The 16,765-nt window shown below is 53.6% G+C and overlaps 1 protein-coding gene and 3 non-coding genes across 4 annotated transcripts; 2 read left to right on the top strand and 2 right to left on the bottom strand.

The window, feature by feature from the left end:
* Positions 1 to 1,331: 1,331 nt before the first annotated feature.
* CFAP126 (cilia and flagella associated protein 126) lies at positions 1,332 to 3,886 on the bottom strand. Its single transcript, XM_053659353.1, has 5 exons — positions 3,863 to 3,886; positions 2,753 to 2,815; positions 2,518 to 2,598; positions 1,962 to 2,138; positions 1,332 to 1,649 (listed from the first exon to the last, which is right to left on the bottom strand). Exons 1-5 carry the CDS (start codon positions 3,884 to 3,886, stop codon positions 1,446 to 1,448), a joined length of 549 nt encoding a protein of 182 aa, XP_053515328.1. The 3' UTR covers positions 1,332 to 1,445.
* A 9,614-nt stretch (positions 3,887 to 13,500) lies between these two features.
* Positions 13,501 to 13,573, bottom strand: TRNAV-CAC (transfer RNA valine (anticodon CAC)). Its single transcript has one exon. It is a non-coding gene; the product is annotated as a tRNA-Val (tRNA).
* Positions 13,574 to 16,050: 2,477 nt separating this feature from the next.
* On the top strand, positions 16,051 to 16,122 carry TRNAD-GUC (transfer RNA aspartic acid (anticodon GUC)). The gene has a single exon. It is a non-coding gene; the product is annotated as a tRNA-Asp (tRNA).
* A 534-nt stretch (positions 16,123 to 16,656) lies between these two features.
* Positions 16,657 to 16,728, top strand: TRNAE-CUC (transfer RNA glutamic acid (anticodon CUC)). The gene has a single exon. It is a non-coding gene; the product is annotated as a tRNA-Glu (tRNA).
* Positions 16,729 to 16,765: the final 37 nt, after the last annotated feature.

The following is a 16,765-nucleotide window of genomic DNA, read 5'->3' as shown; positions in this document are numbered from 1 at the left end:
CGCTCCTTATAGTCGAGAGCAGCCTGGGCAGGGAGTGGCGGCTGAGGGGGGCTGGCTTCCTCCTTCTGGTCACTGGCCTTGCTTGATGGGGAGATGGTTTGTTTTACAGCTGGAAGACACTCAGGGACTCAGATTTGGGGGCCAGAGAGTCACTGTCGCAGAGGCTCAGGAGCCTCAGAGATGGAAGGAAGTCACAGATAGACAGAAGGACAGACAGATGGCAGATGGAGAGCTGGGCAGTCCGGCTGCCGCTCCCACTGAGCACAGCCGTGGAGCTGAGCCTGGAGGGAGCGGGGGCAGGGCAGGTGGGACTGAGAGCTGAGCTAAGGACGGAGGTTTGGAGAGAGGAAGACAAGGGAAGAGCAGGGATGGCCAACAGCCTGGCAGACGTCTCCACCGAGGTGGAGACTGGCTGCTTTCAGGGCCCAGAGCCCAGGCCTTCGGGCCCCAGCTCCCGTGCAGGGTGCTGCTGTGGTGCTGTTGGCTGGGCAGGGAGAGCGTGGGGTGGGGAGGAGGATGGCGAGGCAACTAAGTGGGTCCCAGGGAGGAAGGCCCTGCTCTGGTGTGGCCCTGTGGTGGGGACCTGCTGCCTGCACGGTGGCCTTTGGCTGTAAGTGATGATCCTGGCTGCCTTCCTGCTAGACTGGTGCTGCGAGGTCTTGGTCAGCGTCCCCGCCTCCTGCTGGTCATCCTCAGTGCTTGTCCTAGGACTGAGGTGTTGTCCATGGGGCGCACTTGGCACTGGGGTGGGAAAAAGCCGGGCAAGGGCATAGGGCTCAACAGCCAGTGGCGGGAAGGTGCAGCCCAGGGCGGCACCAGATGGGCTGGAGGCGGGGAGGTGGGCAGGGGTCTGGGGCTGGTCGTCCCGTTTGTATTCTGTCCTAACCCTTCTCCTCCTTTGCTTTTGTAACGGATGTGTTTGCCCTCAGTTGCTCTCAGTGACCCTTAGACAAGGGGAGTGTCTCCCGCCGAGGCTCTGGTGTCTTTCCCTTTCACCTTGCCTGCACACGCTTGCTTGCTCGCTCGCTCTGCTGCACCAGGTTCCAGCTGACCCCGGGCGTGCTTGGGGGGGACAGACGAGGGTGGGCTGGGGTGTGCTGTGGTGCAGACCAGCTTCCCCTGGGCCATCGCTGGGATGGACCCCACTGGCTCTGGGTGCAGATGGGTCCTGTAGTCTGTCCCGTTCCCTGAGCCTGGACAACAGGTGTTCTTCCTCTCTCCCCAACCCTCCTCCCGGTTACCGGTGACGAGAGGCAGCCATAGCTGGGGGTGGGAGGGATTCCAAATCAGCTGAGAGTCAAACGATGTTTATTTTCCAAATTTGCCATCATTCCCATAATTCCCCTGACTGGGGTCTTGCTTATTCCTTCACTCTGTCCCTAGAAAGGTTTCCTTGGGACATCCTTCCGGCAGTCTCGTGTTGGCATCTTGGGGCCCTGGCTGGACTAGCACCTGCCAGTGTGGGAGGTACAGGGGCTCGCAGGAGAGGCTGGGCCTGGGGGGCCTGGGGTGTGGCCTGCAGAGGGGTGCTCGCTCTGGGCTGGGGTTGGGGAGCCCGGGTTCGAGGCTGGGGAGCTGGGGCTTGGGGCTGGACTTGATGGTTGTTTTCCAGAGTTCGGGGGTTGCTTCCGACTGTCTGGGTCCCCGGGCTGCAGAGGGAGGAACAGGAGACAGTCTGGTCAGGTCAAGGTCACTTCGGCCCACCCAGAACCCTAAGTCTCCATTTCCCTGGGAGAGGTAGAGTCGCTGGTACATTGACCTCCCCGTGAGCTTGGATCAGCACCACTTAGTGCTGTGCGTAGGATGTCCCTCAGGTAGGATGTTCCTCAGACCCACATGCTCCAGGACTAGGCCGGGAAGATGATGGGGCAGAGCCCCTGCCGAAAGAGCGGGGGAATAGCAGGTGCACGCTGTTGGAGTTGAGACCTCGGGGTTTTCCGTGCGGTGGGAGGAGTAGGTACCTTGCCCAGGATTTCTGGACACAGCCCGTTGGAGGCCTTGAGGAAGGCGGGATCCTTCTGTATCCATGTGGTGAGGGAGGCGGCGGCGGCAGCGGAACGGGACGTCAGAGACACCCGAGCAGGGGGAATCTTCAGAGGCATCTGCCAGGTGCCCACGAAGGAACCCCAAGGACTTGCCTAAAAGGAAGAAGACATGTCGCTCACCCCCAGAAACTGACCTGTTGGCAGGACCCGTGTTCGCTTATTTCCACCTTTACCTTTGGGGTGGGGTAGAAATGAAACAAGTCCAAAAGCATCCCCCCACCCTGCCCAGGTTACCCTGTTTTGTCCGTTGACCCTTGCTGGCTCCATCCTGGGTCCTGGGGCTACACCGGGTGGAGTGCCCACTGGTAAGTGCCACCCACAGGCACTCACTCGATACAGGTTGTCCTGCTGGGGGAACTGGCGGGAGTCTGGGGCGCTCACGTTGCAGTATGAGTTAGAAGGAATTTTGGCAGCCGGAGATTCTCCCCCCTCTTGCTGTGGGTCTCGGAGAGAATGGAGGTGAGGGTCTTACCTTGGAACGGGGCACTGAAGGCAGCAGGTGACCACGGTCGTTGGCGATGACCTGGGTGTAGCCTTCGTGGGCTGGGATGCGCTGGGGTGGAAGTGGGGGGAAAGTGCTGGGGGAATGGGCTGGGAAACGGGTAGCTGAGGGCGAGGGGTGTGTGGGGAGGGAAAGTGAACCACACAGCACCGAGCACAGAGCCAGAACCCGGCCTGGGGGCGCTGAACTGAACGGGAAGGAATACCTCCTTGGTTGGCTTGGCCGGAGACCAGTTCTGCAAGTACTTGGGTGAGAAAGCTTTTTCATACTGTGGAGAGAGCCGAGCATTGCTGTGAGGCCCCCAGACCCCAAGCCCAGGAGGTGGCGATGGGAGGCTTTAGCGAGGACGTTGTGTGTTTGGTCTAAATGTGTTTGGGTCCCATATGGAGCCTCCAGCCACCCACAGCCGCTTTTGGGCACTTGAAATGTGACAGTCCACAGGGAGGTGCTTTGTCAATATCAAATACACCGGATTTTAAAGAGTTCATACACAGAAGGGAATGTAGAACATCTGATTATAACTCTTAAAGTGCTGATTGAACCCTGGCTGGCGTGGCTCAGTGGATTGAGTACTGGCCTGTGGACGGAAAGGTTTACGGTTCGATTCCCAGTCAGGGCACATGGGGCCAGTCCCCCAGTTTGAGAGGCAACAAAGTAATGTATCTCTCAGACATCAGTGTTTCTTTTCCCCTCTCTCTAAATAAAATCAGTTGATTAAATGTTGAAATAATATTTTAGGTTTATTGGGCTAAATCAAATGTTTATTTTAAAAAGGTTTATGTAGCTACTAGAAAATTAAAACTGCATTTGTGATTCACAGTCTTTTTATCAGACAACTCTTTCCTAGACCGGTGGTCAGCAAACTGTGGTGGTGGGCTGGGCCCGGTCTGTCTGCTTTGGGACCACCCGAGAGAGCCATGAATGGTTTTCATAGATGAACGTTTGCAATTGATTTGCTGGGAGGAAACAGTAACTTTGAGTCCCAATTAAGCAAAATGTTTCTCCCAAAAGAATTTTGTTCTTTTCATTAGTATTGTATAAAAGTTGCTCTCAGTTGTATTTTCTGTCATTAACGTGAGTACCTACACGGTACTTCTGATGTCATTTGGCCGACAAAGCCTAAAGCCTTAGGCCCTGGCCCTGTGCAGAAAGCTGGCCGCCTTCCGGTTCAGACCTCACAGCCAGCCGGGGTCGCCTCCCGCGGACCCTGGGCCCCCTGCCCAGTACAGTCTCGCCCCACCTGCCACCCGCGGGGTCCAGCCCCAAGACAGACTCTTGAAGGCAAAACTAAACCCGTCAGAGAACCGGCGCTCACCTGGTTGGCGCTGTAGTTGGCCATGGTCCTGCGACTTTAGCTGTTTACCTTGGTTGCCTGGCAACCACGAGGCCCGCCTCTCAATGAGGCGCCTTTGGGGGCGGGGGAGGGGGGTCCTCCCTCGCTTCTGCTGCCTTGGACGCTGCGGCCGCCCCCACCTTTTTCCTGGAAGCGAAGAGGAAATGCACACCTGGAACTCGGCGGAGCTGCGGCCCTGTCTTCCTCTCTAGCACGCCTCACTGCTGCTGATAACTGCCAGGGGCCTTCGACTGCAGTCCCGCCTTGGTGACAAGCCCGGCGCTGTCACAGCTCAGCCGGGGGCGGCTGCATCTCCCAGCACGTTGACGAGGAGCAATGTTTCCAAAGGGGTTCGACTCAACATCTGCCCCCGAAGGAAGAGCGTAAGTTTTCCGTGGTCGTCAGGGGGCGCCGTGTCCTCCGTCCTCGGGGATCACAGGTGAGCTGCTGGTCCGATGCAGCAGGTGAGCAGCGGGGGCTGGGCCCTGGCAGCACCGCGACAGAAGGCCTGTGGTGCCGGGACAGACGTCTGGCCTGCCATTTCCTGTGAGGGCACCGACCTTCCTCTCTTGGAAACTGCTGTTAATTCCCCCCAGTCCGTGCCCCGTAAAAAAAAAATAATTCTTTTTAAAAATTACTTATTGATACTTTTAAGAAGGGGGAGAGAGAGAGTGTGCGCACAAGAAACATGGATTTATTATTGCACTTACTGATACTGCTTGTTGCTGCTTGTATGTGCCCTGACCAGGGATCAAACCTGCAACCTTGGTGTTTGATGCTCTAACCAACTCAGCTACCTGAACAGGGCCAGGAAAATATTTTTGATAGCGCTTCCTGAGGAGTCTAGAGGACAAGCCGCAGTCACCCAGAACTACTGAAGAGAGACACTGGTGTCTGTCCCTGGCAGTGACAGTGAACTTAGGTTTACTTGCGCAACTGAGAATAGATGGGTATAGTGGAAACTGTGGCATGTGCTCCGCAATTACAGGGTGACCTCGGAGTCTGGAAATGGATACTGCCGTTTCACCCTCTGTGTGTAAAGCACAGCTGTCAGCGCGGGAGAGCAGGGGGGCTGCGTGAGAGGCAGAAGGAGCCCTGTCGTCAGAAAGGGGTAGTAACAGGGAATAGAAGCGTCCGCCTGGGGTCCGGTGCCGGGGCGGGGCCATGGCAGGGGCACTGAGGTTCTGTGCGGGAAGCCCCCAGCCCCTTCCTGCTTCTCGCCTGTCAGACTGCAGCACACGACACTCCCAACACCAGGTGTGCGGGGTTTTCCTCGCACCAGGCCATCCTGTGACACCATTTAGCTCAATTCTGACACCTGGAGAGAGCAGCTGGCCCCGCCAGTTAAGGGCTCAGTCCCATGAGGTGGCCCCCACCTCAGATGTAAGTCCAGCTGTCCCCTGTGCTTCCCACTGGTTCCCGTGACCCCCTCCTCGGGGCTAATTGATTTGCTAGGGCAGCTCACAGGACTCAGGGAAACGCCTAACTTACTGTTTGCAGAAGAACTTACCGATACAGGTGTGCGTCCAGGTAGGAGAGACGCGAGGTTGGGGACTGCGCGGAGGGGCCAGGCCTCCCCTCGGGCTCGCCTGCACCGACCACTCACCCGGGAGCTTCATCACACAGGCACATGGGAGAATGGGGCAGGGGGTTGGGACTGAGAAATCCCACGTTTCTGATCGTGGCCTGGCCTTCCAGGTGACCAGCCCCCATTTGGGAGCCACCCAGAGTCACCTCATTAGAACAAAGACAAGTCTATCCCTAGGAAATCGCAACAGTTTCAGGAGCGCTCTGCCCGAAAGGTGGAGGGAGGGCAGAGACCAGTGTGTCAATGCACACTTACTCTGTCCTCACACGTGCTCCAGCAGACGATAGCCCAAAAGAGGCGTGTGCGTTGCCTAGAAGTATTAGCATAAAGGTGACCATTAGAATGAAAGACAAACTCCCTAAATCCAGAAAGTATGTTTAAAAGGGGGAGGGGAAGAGGAGAAATTTTAAAACAATGAATTTTACTCCTGGGTCAAACAAAGGGAAAATTCAAATAGGGTTTTTTGAAAATAGTAGTAATGAAAACCAGAATCTATGGGAAATAGTTTAAACAGCTATTATAGAAGGATTTATAATATTAAATACCTACATGTACGTTAGAAGGTGAATTTGTAAGTAAACATACTTAGAAAACTAGTGGCAAAAAGGTTAACCCCAGGACAGCAGAAGAAAGAAAGGAGAAAGAATGAGAGAGACTAATGGGGTTTGAACACCAGCAAAAATAGCACGAACAAATAAAAAACTTTCTTTGGGAAAATAAAATTGATAGCTAAGCTACTCAAGAAAAAGGGAGGCAGCACAGTACATGAAATTAGAAATAAAGAGACACAAGAGGAAATAGTAAGAATATTCCGTGTAAGTATATTGGAAAATCCCCATTAAATGGACAATTTTGGAGAAAAACAATTTAACAAAATTGACCCCTGGGGAGAAAGAAAATCTAAACAGACTATTTAACATAAAAGAATTGGAGTTTCCCCACAGAGCAAAATAAGCCCAGATAGTGACACTAGAGGATTATATCAAACTTTGCAAAAAAAATTAACTTACAAAATGATTCGAGAGCAGACAAAGGAAGACTCCCACAGTCATGTTGTGAAAGAGGTGTGATATTGAGTCCCAACTCTGCCCTTTGGAACTGTGACAAAGACTATAACAAAAAAATACTGTAGACATTTCATTTATTAACACTGATGCAAAAATGTATCCAACATCATGTTTAAAAACATTAAGGCAACGCCCTTCTAGTTGCTCAGTGGGGTGCTGCCCAGTTTGTGAGTGCTTAATAAAGGCAATTCGATCTTCCAGTTAAAAAAAGTTATGACCAAGTGGTGAAGCAAGGGCAGACAGTCACGTTAGGGAGTCCATTAATGTCATCTATCGTATTACTTGATCCAAGGTGAAAGGAAGTATGATTATATCCACAGATGCAGATTAATGGGTTTTAATACAACAACAAAAAGCAAAAAGGCAACTGAGAAAAAATAAGTTAAAATTCTATTACAGAGTGTTGATATCTCTGATTTTTAAAAAGCTTCTAAAAGTACAGAAGAAAAAGACTAAAAACCTTACAGAAAACCGGGCTAGATGTATAGTCAGACATACCACAGAGAAAGAAAAATTTTTGTTAACCTTATGAAAAGATGTTCAACATTGCTCAAAAAATTTTTTTAAATGCAAAATAAAACTCATGAGACTGGCTCACTTGCCCTGACTCTGAGGAAACAAGCATCCTAGCAGGAGGCTGCACGTGGAGACGAGAACTGGCAGAAGCTCTGTGACGGGGAACGGGGCGATCTCTGGCCGGAGCAATGAGCAGTGAAGCAATCCCACGCGCAGAAATCTGTCCCAGAGACACTCTGGCAAAACTACGAAGAGCGGTGGACGCTACCAAACCCAGCATTGCTTGTAGCTACAGATGGGAGACATCCCACATGTCAGTCAAAGACCCCAGAGCCTCCCTCCACAATACTGAGTATTGGGCAACTTTCAGAATCAATGAGAAATGCACTGCTATAGAGTCATCCTCAAGACATACTTTTAAGTGAATAAAGCAAAGTGTAGGGCATGTGGATAGTATGCTATTGTTTATCAAAAAAAGGAGGTGCAAATATATGTATTTTAAATATAAAAGTGATGGAAAATTAAATGGTATAATTAAACAGTGATTACCTCCAGGGAGAGAGAAGATAGAAGGTGGAAAGTGTGGGGTAGAAAATAAACTTCTTTGAATGTACCTTGTTCTGCAGAGTTGATTTTGGAACCACACAAACATTTTACACAATTACAAAATAAAAGCAGTTTCTAAAATAAAAACAAACTCATTATTTTCACAAGTTTTTTTTTTAAAGAGATAGTTGGCTACAGTACAAAAGCTATATAAACAAGTTAACATCACCTATTTCCTATCGTTTTCTTTCTTGAGACCCAGTCTCCCTCTAGCGGAGGCTGGTTTCAGAACTAGCTGCCCACATGCTGCCCCACACAGGAAGAAAAATCTTTTGCACATTGTCTGCCGCAGCCACGCCGTGCAGTAACTCAGGTACCAGAGTCCCCAGGAGGATACAGGGGAAGACAATGAGCAATGGAACAGCAGAGTCAGCGTCCGTCAAGCTTTAGAAGGAAATTCGGGAAGAGAGGTGTGAGAAGCCCTAAGAACCAGGAAGGTCTGGGTTGCTCAGCTCAGCATCGGGAAGAAACTTCAGCTTCCTTAGTGGAGGGTTCCCACGACCTCTGGCCAGCAAGAGGTCATACACACGCCACAACCCTGCGTGCAAGGGAGTAGCTCCCTACAAGGCTGAGGGAGAAACCCTGGTGAGAAATGGTGCTGGGCAGGAAGGAAGTCTGACTCTCCTGAGCCAGACCCTGCTGAAGGGGGCGAGTCCAGGCCCCCCTCTCAGCACACAGGACTGTCCCTGTCTCACCAACCACTGACGTCAGGAGGTGATGAGGGAAGGTGGTGGTAGGGGCAACCAGAGACTAACCAGCCTGTATCCAAAGTGGCCTGTAGGGGGAATGAGGACAGAGACCTTGTGTCCTGGGCCACCCTGGGTCTCCTCTGGTCTCCACAGCGGAGGACCCTGTCTACGGGGAAGCCTTTAGGGTGGGCTGGGGAGGCCTGCGGCCTCCTCATGCGTCTCTGACCTTTACAGGTTTCAACAAGAATACAAAAAGCAATGATCATGAAAAACAGCCTAGTTTCCTGAGTTCATTTTCTGATCCTATAAAAGCTAACTTCTTACATAGTGAGATCGAATGCTATTTGTCTTTCTCCAACTTCTTTTCGCTTAGCCCAACTTTTTTTCACTTAGCCCTCAAGTTCATCCATGCTGTCAGAAAAGGCAGGATTTTATTCTTTGTAATGGATTGATAGTATTCCATGGTGTGTAGCACATCCTTTTTATCCATTCATCCGTCAGCAGATGCTTAAGTTGTTTCTAGGTCCTGGCTATTGTAAATAATGCTTCAATGAATGTGGGGTGCATATATCTTTTTGAATTAGTGCTTTTCTTTGGATAAACACCCCAAAGTGGGATTTGCTGCATCAAAGTGGGTAGTTCTCATTTTAGTTTTTCTGAGGAGCCTTCACACTGTTTTCAATAGAGGCTGCCCCAATCCACGGTCCCACGAACAGCACATGAGGGGTCCTCTTTCTCCACATCCTCCCTGGTACTTATTCCTTGCCTTTTTGACAACAGCCACTCTAACAAATGTGACATGGTATCTCATTGTGGTTTTGATTTGCATTTCTCTGCTGAGTAATAATGTTGGCCATCTACAGATGTCTTCTTTGGAAAAATGTCTACTCAGATCCCTGGTTCACGTTTTAATTGGATTTTTTTTTTTTTTTTGCTGTTGAGTTGTATGAGCTCTTTATATATGAGCATTTTGGATATTAACCATTTATCAGATATGTGATTTACAAACATTTTCTCCCATTCATTGGCCTGCCTTTTCATTTTACTGGTTTGCTGTGCACAGAGTTTCTGAGGCCGATGTGGTTCCATTGTTTAGTTTTGCTCTTGCCTGTCTTCCCTTGGAGGGAGATGAGAGTTAAACCTATTCAGGACCCATCTTCTCTCCATCCCCCCACGAGGCTGCAGTAGACAGATGACTGCTCACCTCCTAGTCATAGGGCATCTTTTATGTATTCCCTCGGGAGTGGGAGGCTCAGCGCCCTTCCCGCACGGCCCCCCTTCTGGGCTTCATTGCGATATTTGGGAGCTTCCAGCCAGGGGTGTTGGGAAGAGGAGCTGTGTTTGCCAAAGGGCGCCCCCCACGCACCTCTCCGCAGGCGATGCCCCTCTTCCCCGGGAGGCGGCGCTCACGCCCCCTTGCTGGACTTGCCCCTGGCAGCTGCCCCTCCCTCCCAGGACGCCCAGGCCAAGTGCGTACTTGGTGGGCCTGGTCTCGTGTGACGCTTTGTTGAAAAGGGGTTTGTGGGCAGTCGGGGTCCCTGGCCCGGGTGGGGCTCCAGCTGCACCCCTGCCCCGGAGCCTCCTTAACGTCAGCGTCGTGATCACCACGTGAGGCTGTTACTCCGTGCGGGGCTGTTAAGTGCCGAAACTCAGCCGGGTGCAGAGCGCCGAGCTACAAGCCCCGGAAAGCGCGCGTTAGCGCAGCAGAGCCCCCAAGAGCGCCGCTGGCCTCCGCGGGCCAGAGCGGTCCCCAGAGGCTCTTCCACCCGAGCCTTTCGGCGAACGGGTCAGAACGAGGAGGAGAGTGGACTTGGAGCAGCCGGGGCGCCGAGGCAGGCGCGGCCCCCCAGCGCCCCTGCCCGCCCCTCGCCGCGCCCCGCGCTCTGCCCGGCTTCCATCTCGTCGGTGCCTGGACCGGACCAGGTCCTCGTGCCCTTCAGTGTCCGGAACTGAGGACAGCCCTGCCCCGCTTTGGGTCCTGACAGGCGCGACTTACTGGAAGGCTCAGGACCGCCAGGGCAAGACCACGAGAGGGGGGCGGAGCCGTGGGCGTGGCCCGAGCGTCTGTGGGCGGAGCTGGGTCCCGGGGTCCGCGGGAGAGGAGGGACTGTGGGCGGGACCCGAGCGTCTGTGGGCGGGGCTGGGTCCCGGGGTCCGCGGGGAGGAGGGACTGTGGGCGGGGCCCGAGCGTCTGTGGGCGTGGCTGGGTGTGGCCCCGCGGAGAGTGGGGGCGGGGCGGGGCAGGGCAGGGCGGTGGTTACGGTTTTAGGCGAGACGGCTGTACCCTGAACGCCCCAGGGAATATGAAAGGAATCCATGTGACGAATGATTTTGGGAAAATGCGCGTTAACATGTCCATATTTTGTCTTTGTAATAAAAATTTACTCGAATTTACGTAACCAGACTGCTCTTTTCTTGTGGCGCCTGTTTTTTTTTTTTTTTTTTACCAGGCTTGAAGTTTGTGTTGCACTGAGTCAGGTCACGCACACTTCCTTTTCTATTTCTTCCTCGTAGTTTCTTTTTAATTTTAAAAGCTTTTGATATTTTTTGGAAAGGTACTATTGGGACGTAATAAAAATACACTCAAACCCTAGTGCGTGGAAACGGAAGTCTTTCCAGCTCACTCCGCCAGTTTCCACTCCCTTTGCCCGAAGCAGCCGCGTTACCAGTTTCTTGGATGTCTCGTGCGTTCTCTGTTCCTCTTTGGCATTTCTCTTCTTCTTTGCGGGGAAAATGCATTTCTCAGGCTCCCATCCCGTGCACAGTGAAAGCCAAATTCCTGACCATGCCCTACAAGGTACTTTGCCTTCCCCAGCTCATTCTTATCCAGCCACCCGGGTCCTTTACCTTTTCTGGAACACAACAACTAACTCCTGCCAGGGGCCTGGGTACTTGCTGCCCCTCAGCCTGGAAGCCTATCCCACAGATAGCCACATGGCTAATTTTCTCCTCCTTTCTTTCAGGTTTTAACTCAGAAGTAAGCTCAGGGTCTTCGCTTTTGCTTCCTTGGCCGCACTGAAACATAATCATCTGCTCCCCCAGACATTTCCTATCCTGCTGCCTTCTTTATTTCTCCTTAGTACTTAACATCCTTGAACATAGTGCAGTATGCATTTTATTGTGTTATTCTAGAATGTAAAGTCCAGACAGGGATTTGTTTCGGTCTGTCTTTTAGCTACGGACCCCCAGAAGTTAGAACAGTGCCCAGCACACAGCCGGCACGCTGTGAATATTTGTTTAATGAGGAATAGATGGTGGCATTGTTTGTCACAAAAGGGAGTGGTGACAACCTGGTGTCCATTTCAGGGGAAATGAAAGTAACGTAGGTGGGTGCACACTGTGCAGTTGTCCACAGCAGTTAGAAACAAGGACAAACATGCAGACAGCAATATGGGGAGAAGTCCCAGTGCTGTGTGAAAAAGTAACAGACACAGTGAAAAACAATTACGCCCAAAATAACCGAACATTTTACAAAGATACAAACAAGATACATATCAAACACACTGGAGAGGGGATGGGAGTAGACAATAAGGATAAAATAACAAATTAAGACCAAATAAAGCAAGAGTCTCATACCCTCGGTGCATAGAAGGCAGCGGAATGAGACTAACGCTGTACCTGAGGTTCACCCGCAGATTATTTAATACTGTGAGCATATTTTTGTTGTAATATAAACAAATACCTTAATAAGAAACTTAAAAATATGTATGTGTATGAGTATCCAGAACTGGCTTCCAATATTCTTTCTGAGAAATACTAAAACAGTTTTTCAAAGCTATAATAAAGCATAATTGACATGTGACATATTGGACATATTTCTCATATAAAGGCACTGGCCAGGTGGCTTAGTTGGTCAGAGCGCCACCCCAGTACACCAAGGCTGTGGGTTCCATCTGGTCAGGCCACACGTGAGAATCAACTAGTGAGCGCATAAGTAAGTGGAACAGACTGAGGCTTCTGCCTCTCTAAAATCAACAATAAATTTTTTTTTTAAAGTACAAGTGGTTAAGTTTTGACACATGGAGAGACCTGTGAAACCATCCTCACGATTGAGGACTGTCAGCACCTGTGAAAATGTTTTAGCTTGCTTTAAATTCAAAATGCTTTAATTTTTAAAAGCCTTTTAAATGTAAAGAAAATAACATTTTATATCAAAGAGAAATTTTATATATTAACATTTATACCAGTGCAGTTGTAAAATATTTCATATTCATATATTATTTTTTATATTTAAAAATCTTTTATGACAGGACGGGCCCATGAAGGTCAAAGTGCCTAGGAGCCAATGAAAGTGTATTGCAGCCTTAAGACAATTAAGATAATGAGCAAATCCATCACCTCTCCCAGATTTTGGGGGCCCCTTTATAGAATGGCAAGAGAACCTGCCATTCTCCTCCCCGTACCAAGTAGCCTCTGATCTGTTTTCTGTCATAGTTTTCATTTTCTATAATTTTCTATGAATGGAGCCATATGGCACTCTTTTTCGGTTGGGCTTCTTTCATTCAACATAACTATTTTGAGATTCATGCGAATGAACAGTTTGTTTCTTTTCTTTTTTTTTTCCGCCTGTGTGTTATTCCAGCGTATGGACAGACCACCTTCATCTTCACCTGTTGGTTGGTACTTGGGCCGTTTCCAGTTTGGGGCTGTAGCGAAAGAAGCCGTCACGCACCCTGGCGCACAGGCCGCGATGGTCAGCGCCCCGGAGGAGAGCGCGCTGGGGTCTGAGCTGCTTCCACTCCCCGCAGCAGTGCGCGTGCGGGGCCACCTGCCGCGGCTGACACGCGGGTGCGACGGACGTCTCCGTTTCTTAGGAGTCCTGATGACCGACATCTTTCCGTGAGATCATCTGCGGTCCCTCTGTCTTCCTGGTGAGGTGTCTGTTCAGCGTTTGCCCACAGTTTGGGGGGAGGGTTGGGCGTGAGAATAATTTTTTAATTGGAAGAAAGTACCCGTTGCTTCCACCTGGTTTAGGACCGGAGACATCAGGATTCCGGGTGGGACAGACCGGGAGGTCGCGGGGAGCACTGGGCGGGTGGCGGCAGGAGGCCGAGCAGGCGGTCGTGGCGGCGGCGACTTTCGAGGACGTGGCCCCGAACTAGACCATGGTCCTCGGGTCCGGGCGGAACGCAAAACAAAACGGAGCACACCCGCTGTTTCCGCCCGGTTTCGAACCGGGGACCTTTCGCGTGTGAGGCGAACGTGATAACCACTACACTACGGAAACCGCCGGTGAACTACGCCGCCAGGAGCGCCCTTGACATGCGCCTCGGCGCGTCCCCGCGGCCCTGAGCAGCCGCAAGGCCCGCCCCGCCTGCCGGCGGGGTCCAACGCTGGTGTCTGGCGCCCCAGGAGCGGCGGTGCGGGACCCTGGTTCCCGCCGCCGCCGGCACTTGGCGCCCCCTCCGGGCACCACAGAACCGACACCAGGCAGCGGGAGACGCCCGGGCCTGGCCCACATCGGAACGCGGGCTCCGGTTTGAAACAGTAACAATACTCCGTCGGTCGGCCAGCGCTTCTGCAGGAGACGCGAGTCGAGGAAACCTCACGTTGCTCCTTCCTATGCCTTTCTTTTCAGAAAGTCTCTGTCACTGATCACAACCCTCCCCACCCCCCGCCGTTAGCCGTGGGCCCCCCGGCGCCGCCACAGAGCGTTGCTGGGTGTGGGGACGGCGCCCCGCGCTGGGCGACCCGGGGCGGCGCGCGGGGAAGGAAACGCACAGCCGGGAAGGGCCGGGGTTTTCCCTGCGCGCAGACGGAGGAGACCGAGGTCTCCCTCTCCCGCACATTTTAGAACCCTGCAATTACAGAAGTGTTAGAGGTAGTTTAAAATGTGTAAAGACAAAAACGAAAAACGTGTCAAAACGAAGAGACGGAGAGGAGTGAATTTGACTTGAATGCGACGGCCAGGTCCCGGCATGTTACCCAGGGTCCCGGGGGGCACTGGCCTTGGCGTTGGAGGACGCAGGAGGGGTGGGCGCTCCCGGCTGCGGAGGCCCGAGCGAGGGTTGGCACCGGGCGGGGCGTGCGAGACCCGTGGACGGTGTCTGGGACCCCGAACACCCCGTGGGAAAGGACAGCCGAGGTCATGACCTCCTTTTCTCAATGGTGTGGCGGGAAATTGTGTGCGGAGGCAGGGAGTGGAGACAGTTTGAGGACGAAACAGGTGAGAAAGCCATCAGGAAAAGCAGAAAGGAGGATGAGGGAATCACATGTTGGGTGAGGCTAGTGCCTAGGGGACTCGAACGGCGCTGCCCTGGCCGACTGCTGCGGGAGCTGGGCCCTGGCAGGAGCGCAGAGGAGAGAGTGGGTGTCGGGTGAATGAGCCCAGGAGACGGCCTGGGGACCATAGGAGAGAACGCCAGGGCCGAGATGACATGGGCTGAGCCCGTGCAGAACTCGAGGGACATCGGAAATGCCAGTGGACTGGGTTCTCAGCGAATGGTAGAGAGTCTCCCAGGTGGAACCGCTTCAGCAGAAAATCCGGAAAGTGCTTTAATAATTAGGGGAAACATGACCTCATATTCCTTGGTAAATCTGGGCTTCAGGCAAGTCTTGATCCAGGCCCCCCCCAATTATCTTCTTTCTCTCGGTCCTTCTTCCCTCAATGTGGACTCTTTCTGAGCAGGTTGTCCACTCATGTTTTCAAAATGCCATCAGCGAGTTGGACTATGGGCTTCCTGCTTCATGTGCTGCAGGAGGAGATGTTTCTCCCAGAGCTCATTATTGAATAGGTAAAGGAAGAGGATGTGCTACTTAGTTTACCACGTCAGGGTTTCTCCTGAAGTCAGCAGTGGGATGCATCCCACTCAAAACCTATGGCTGACTGGTTCAGGCGTCTCCAAGAAGGAAGAAGGAGGTGGAAATGCCTACCTGGTACCCCAAACACTCTATACAGAAGGGAAGACCCACAATATGACAGCATAGGGAGAAACAGTCACTCCCGCTCCGGTGCGTGGGCTGCGAGGAAAGAAGGAAGTCTTGGCTCAGAAGCCCTTCGGAGGAGGGGCTGGCGCACCCCACGGGGCTCCGCCTGGTTGTAAGTAGGCAGGCCAGAGTTTGCAGAGGCTCAGAGGGTGCCAGGGAGGAGCCAACCCTAAGGTGGGAAGAGCTGCAATGGACGTAAGTGGGCCTGGACACCTGCTTTTGCTTGTGGAACTAAAACACTGGGCTACTGCTAGGAGTAGGGATTGGAACCCACACCTCCAGGTGAGACTGTGACCTGGACGTAGAACCTTAGACCGCTCGGCGATCCTGACCCGTTGGACACATCCCCACCCACCTGGCTCTCACCGGACCTCCCTCTGGTTGGACGGCTCTCCACGGACGGGACCCGCGCGGGCCGATAGGAGTAAAAACGGCCGAATGGCCGGCCACCCACGGCCTCTCTTCCACTCTAGGCCGCGGCACGATGCGCGCCCACCTGCTCCTCCTGGAGGCTTCGCTCCCCATCTCGGGCCTCTTGGTCTTGGCGCGACGCACGCGTTGAAGGGACTGGAGTTTTCAGCGCCACCCCTGTCGGGGTGGGGTCGGGACAGGTTTGGGGGTCAGTCTCCGGCTCCCGCTCTCCGGCTCTTTGTTGGAGGACGCGGCCAGTTCAGTGTCAGGTCGGGCGCGGGCGGGAAGCCTGGCTCGCACAGCTGGTCCAGGGCAGGCGCAGGCGCCGGCAGCCGGTGCGCGGAAAGTAGAGGCGGACCCGGGCCGTCCTCGTTAGTATAGTGGTGAGTATCCCCGCCTGTCACGCGGGAGACCGGGGTTCGATTCCCCGACGGGGAGGTGACACAAACTTTTGCTCGCTGTCTCCCTTTCTATCCAGCAGCTTCACCAGATGGGCTTTTTTCTTTTATCCCTGTCGTGCATCCCGAGTCGGTTGCGGCGTGGAGTCAAGGGTCCGGGACGAGTCCGGCAGCCAGAGACCCCCGAGAGGCGGCGGGGCTGGCGGAGGAGGCGACAGCGCGGAGCCGCCTGGCGAGGGAGGCGCCGGGGACGGCGTGGCAACTGGGGTTGGCTTCCCGGCCGACGCGAAGGGCTGCTCTCTCCGGGGATCCGGAGAACCGCGCGTCCTGTGCGCGCGCCGGTGCCTGTGGGTCTTGGGACCTGCGACGCAGGCCCGAGCACCCGGGAGTCAGGAGCCCGGCGGCGTGCGAGTGCGGGACGAGGGGCGTGCGGTGTCCTGAGGGTGTCGCAGGCAGGAGGAGGCCAGGGCGCGTCGGGGACCAGGAGACCGGTAGGACTTGGGAGGCAGCGCCGCGCGGCGGCCCGGAGGCTCCACGAGCTGGACTAGTGGCCGCGGATGCGGGAGTTCACCGCTCCCTGGTGGTCTAGTGGTTAGGATTCGGCGCTCTCACCGCCGTGGCCCGGGTTCGATTCCCGGTCAGGGAAGCTGCGCGGTTTCCGGCGTGTCCGCTTTGTTTTCTCG

The sequence above is a fragment of the Artibeus jamaicensis genome, unplaced genomic scaffold, assembly GCF_021234435.1.
Source record: "Artibeus jamaicensis isolate MK-2021 breed Jamaican fruit bat unplaced genomic scaffold, CSHL_Jam_final scaffold_625, whole genome shotgun sequence".
In the NCBI taxonomy this organism is placed as follows: Eukaryota; Metazoa; Chordata; class Mammalia; order Chiroptera; family Phyllostomidae; genus Artibeus; species Artibeus jamaicensis.
The sequence above is the reverse complement of the archived record's forward strand: the minus strand, read 5'-3'. Positions and strand labels throughout refer to the sequence as shown.

Coding starts and splice junctions, on each gene's coding strand:
- CFAP126 (XM_053659353.1), bottom strand. CDS start 3,886: ATGGCCAACTACAGCGCCAACCAG. Junction 2,599..2,752: donor CGGCCAAGCCAACCAAGGAG/GTATTCCTTCCC, acceptor CTTCCACCCCAG/CGCATCCCAGCCCACGAAGG. Junction 2,139..2,517: donor CTTCAGTGCCCCGTTCCAAG/GTAAGACCCTCA, acceptor TCTTCCTTTTAG/GCAAGTCCTTGGGGTTCCTT.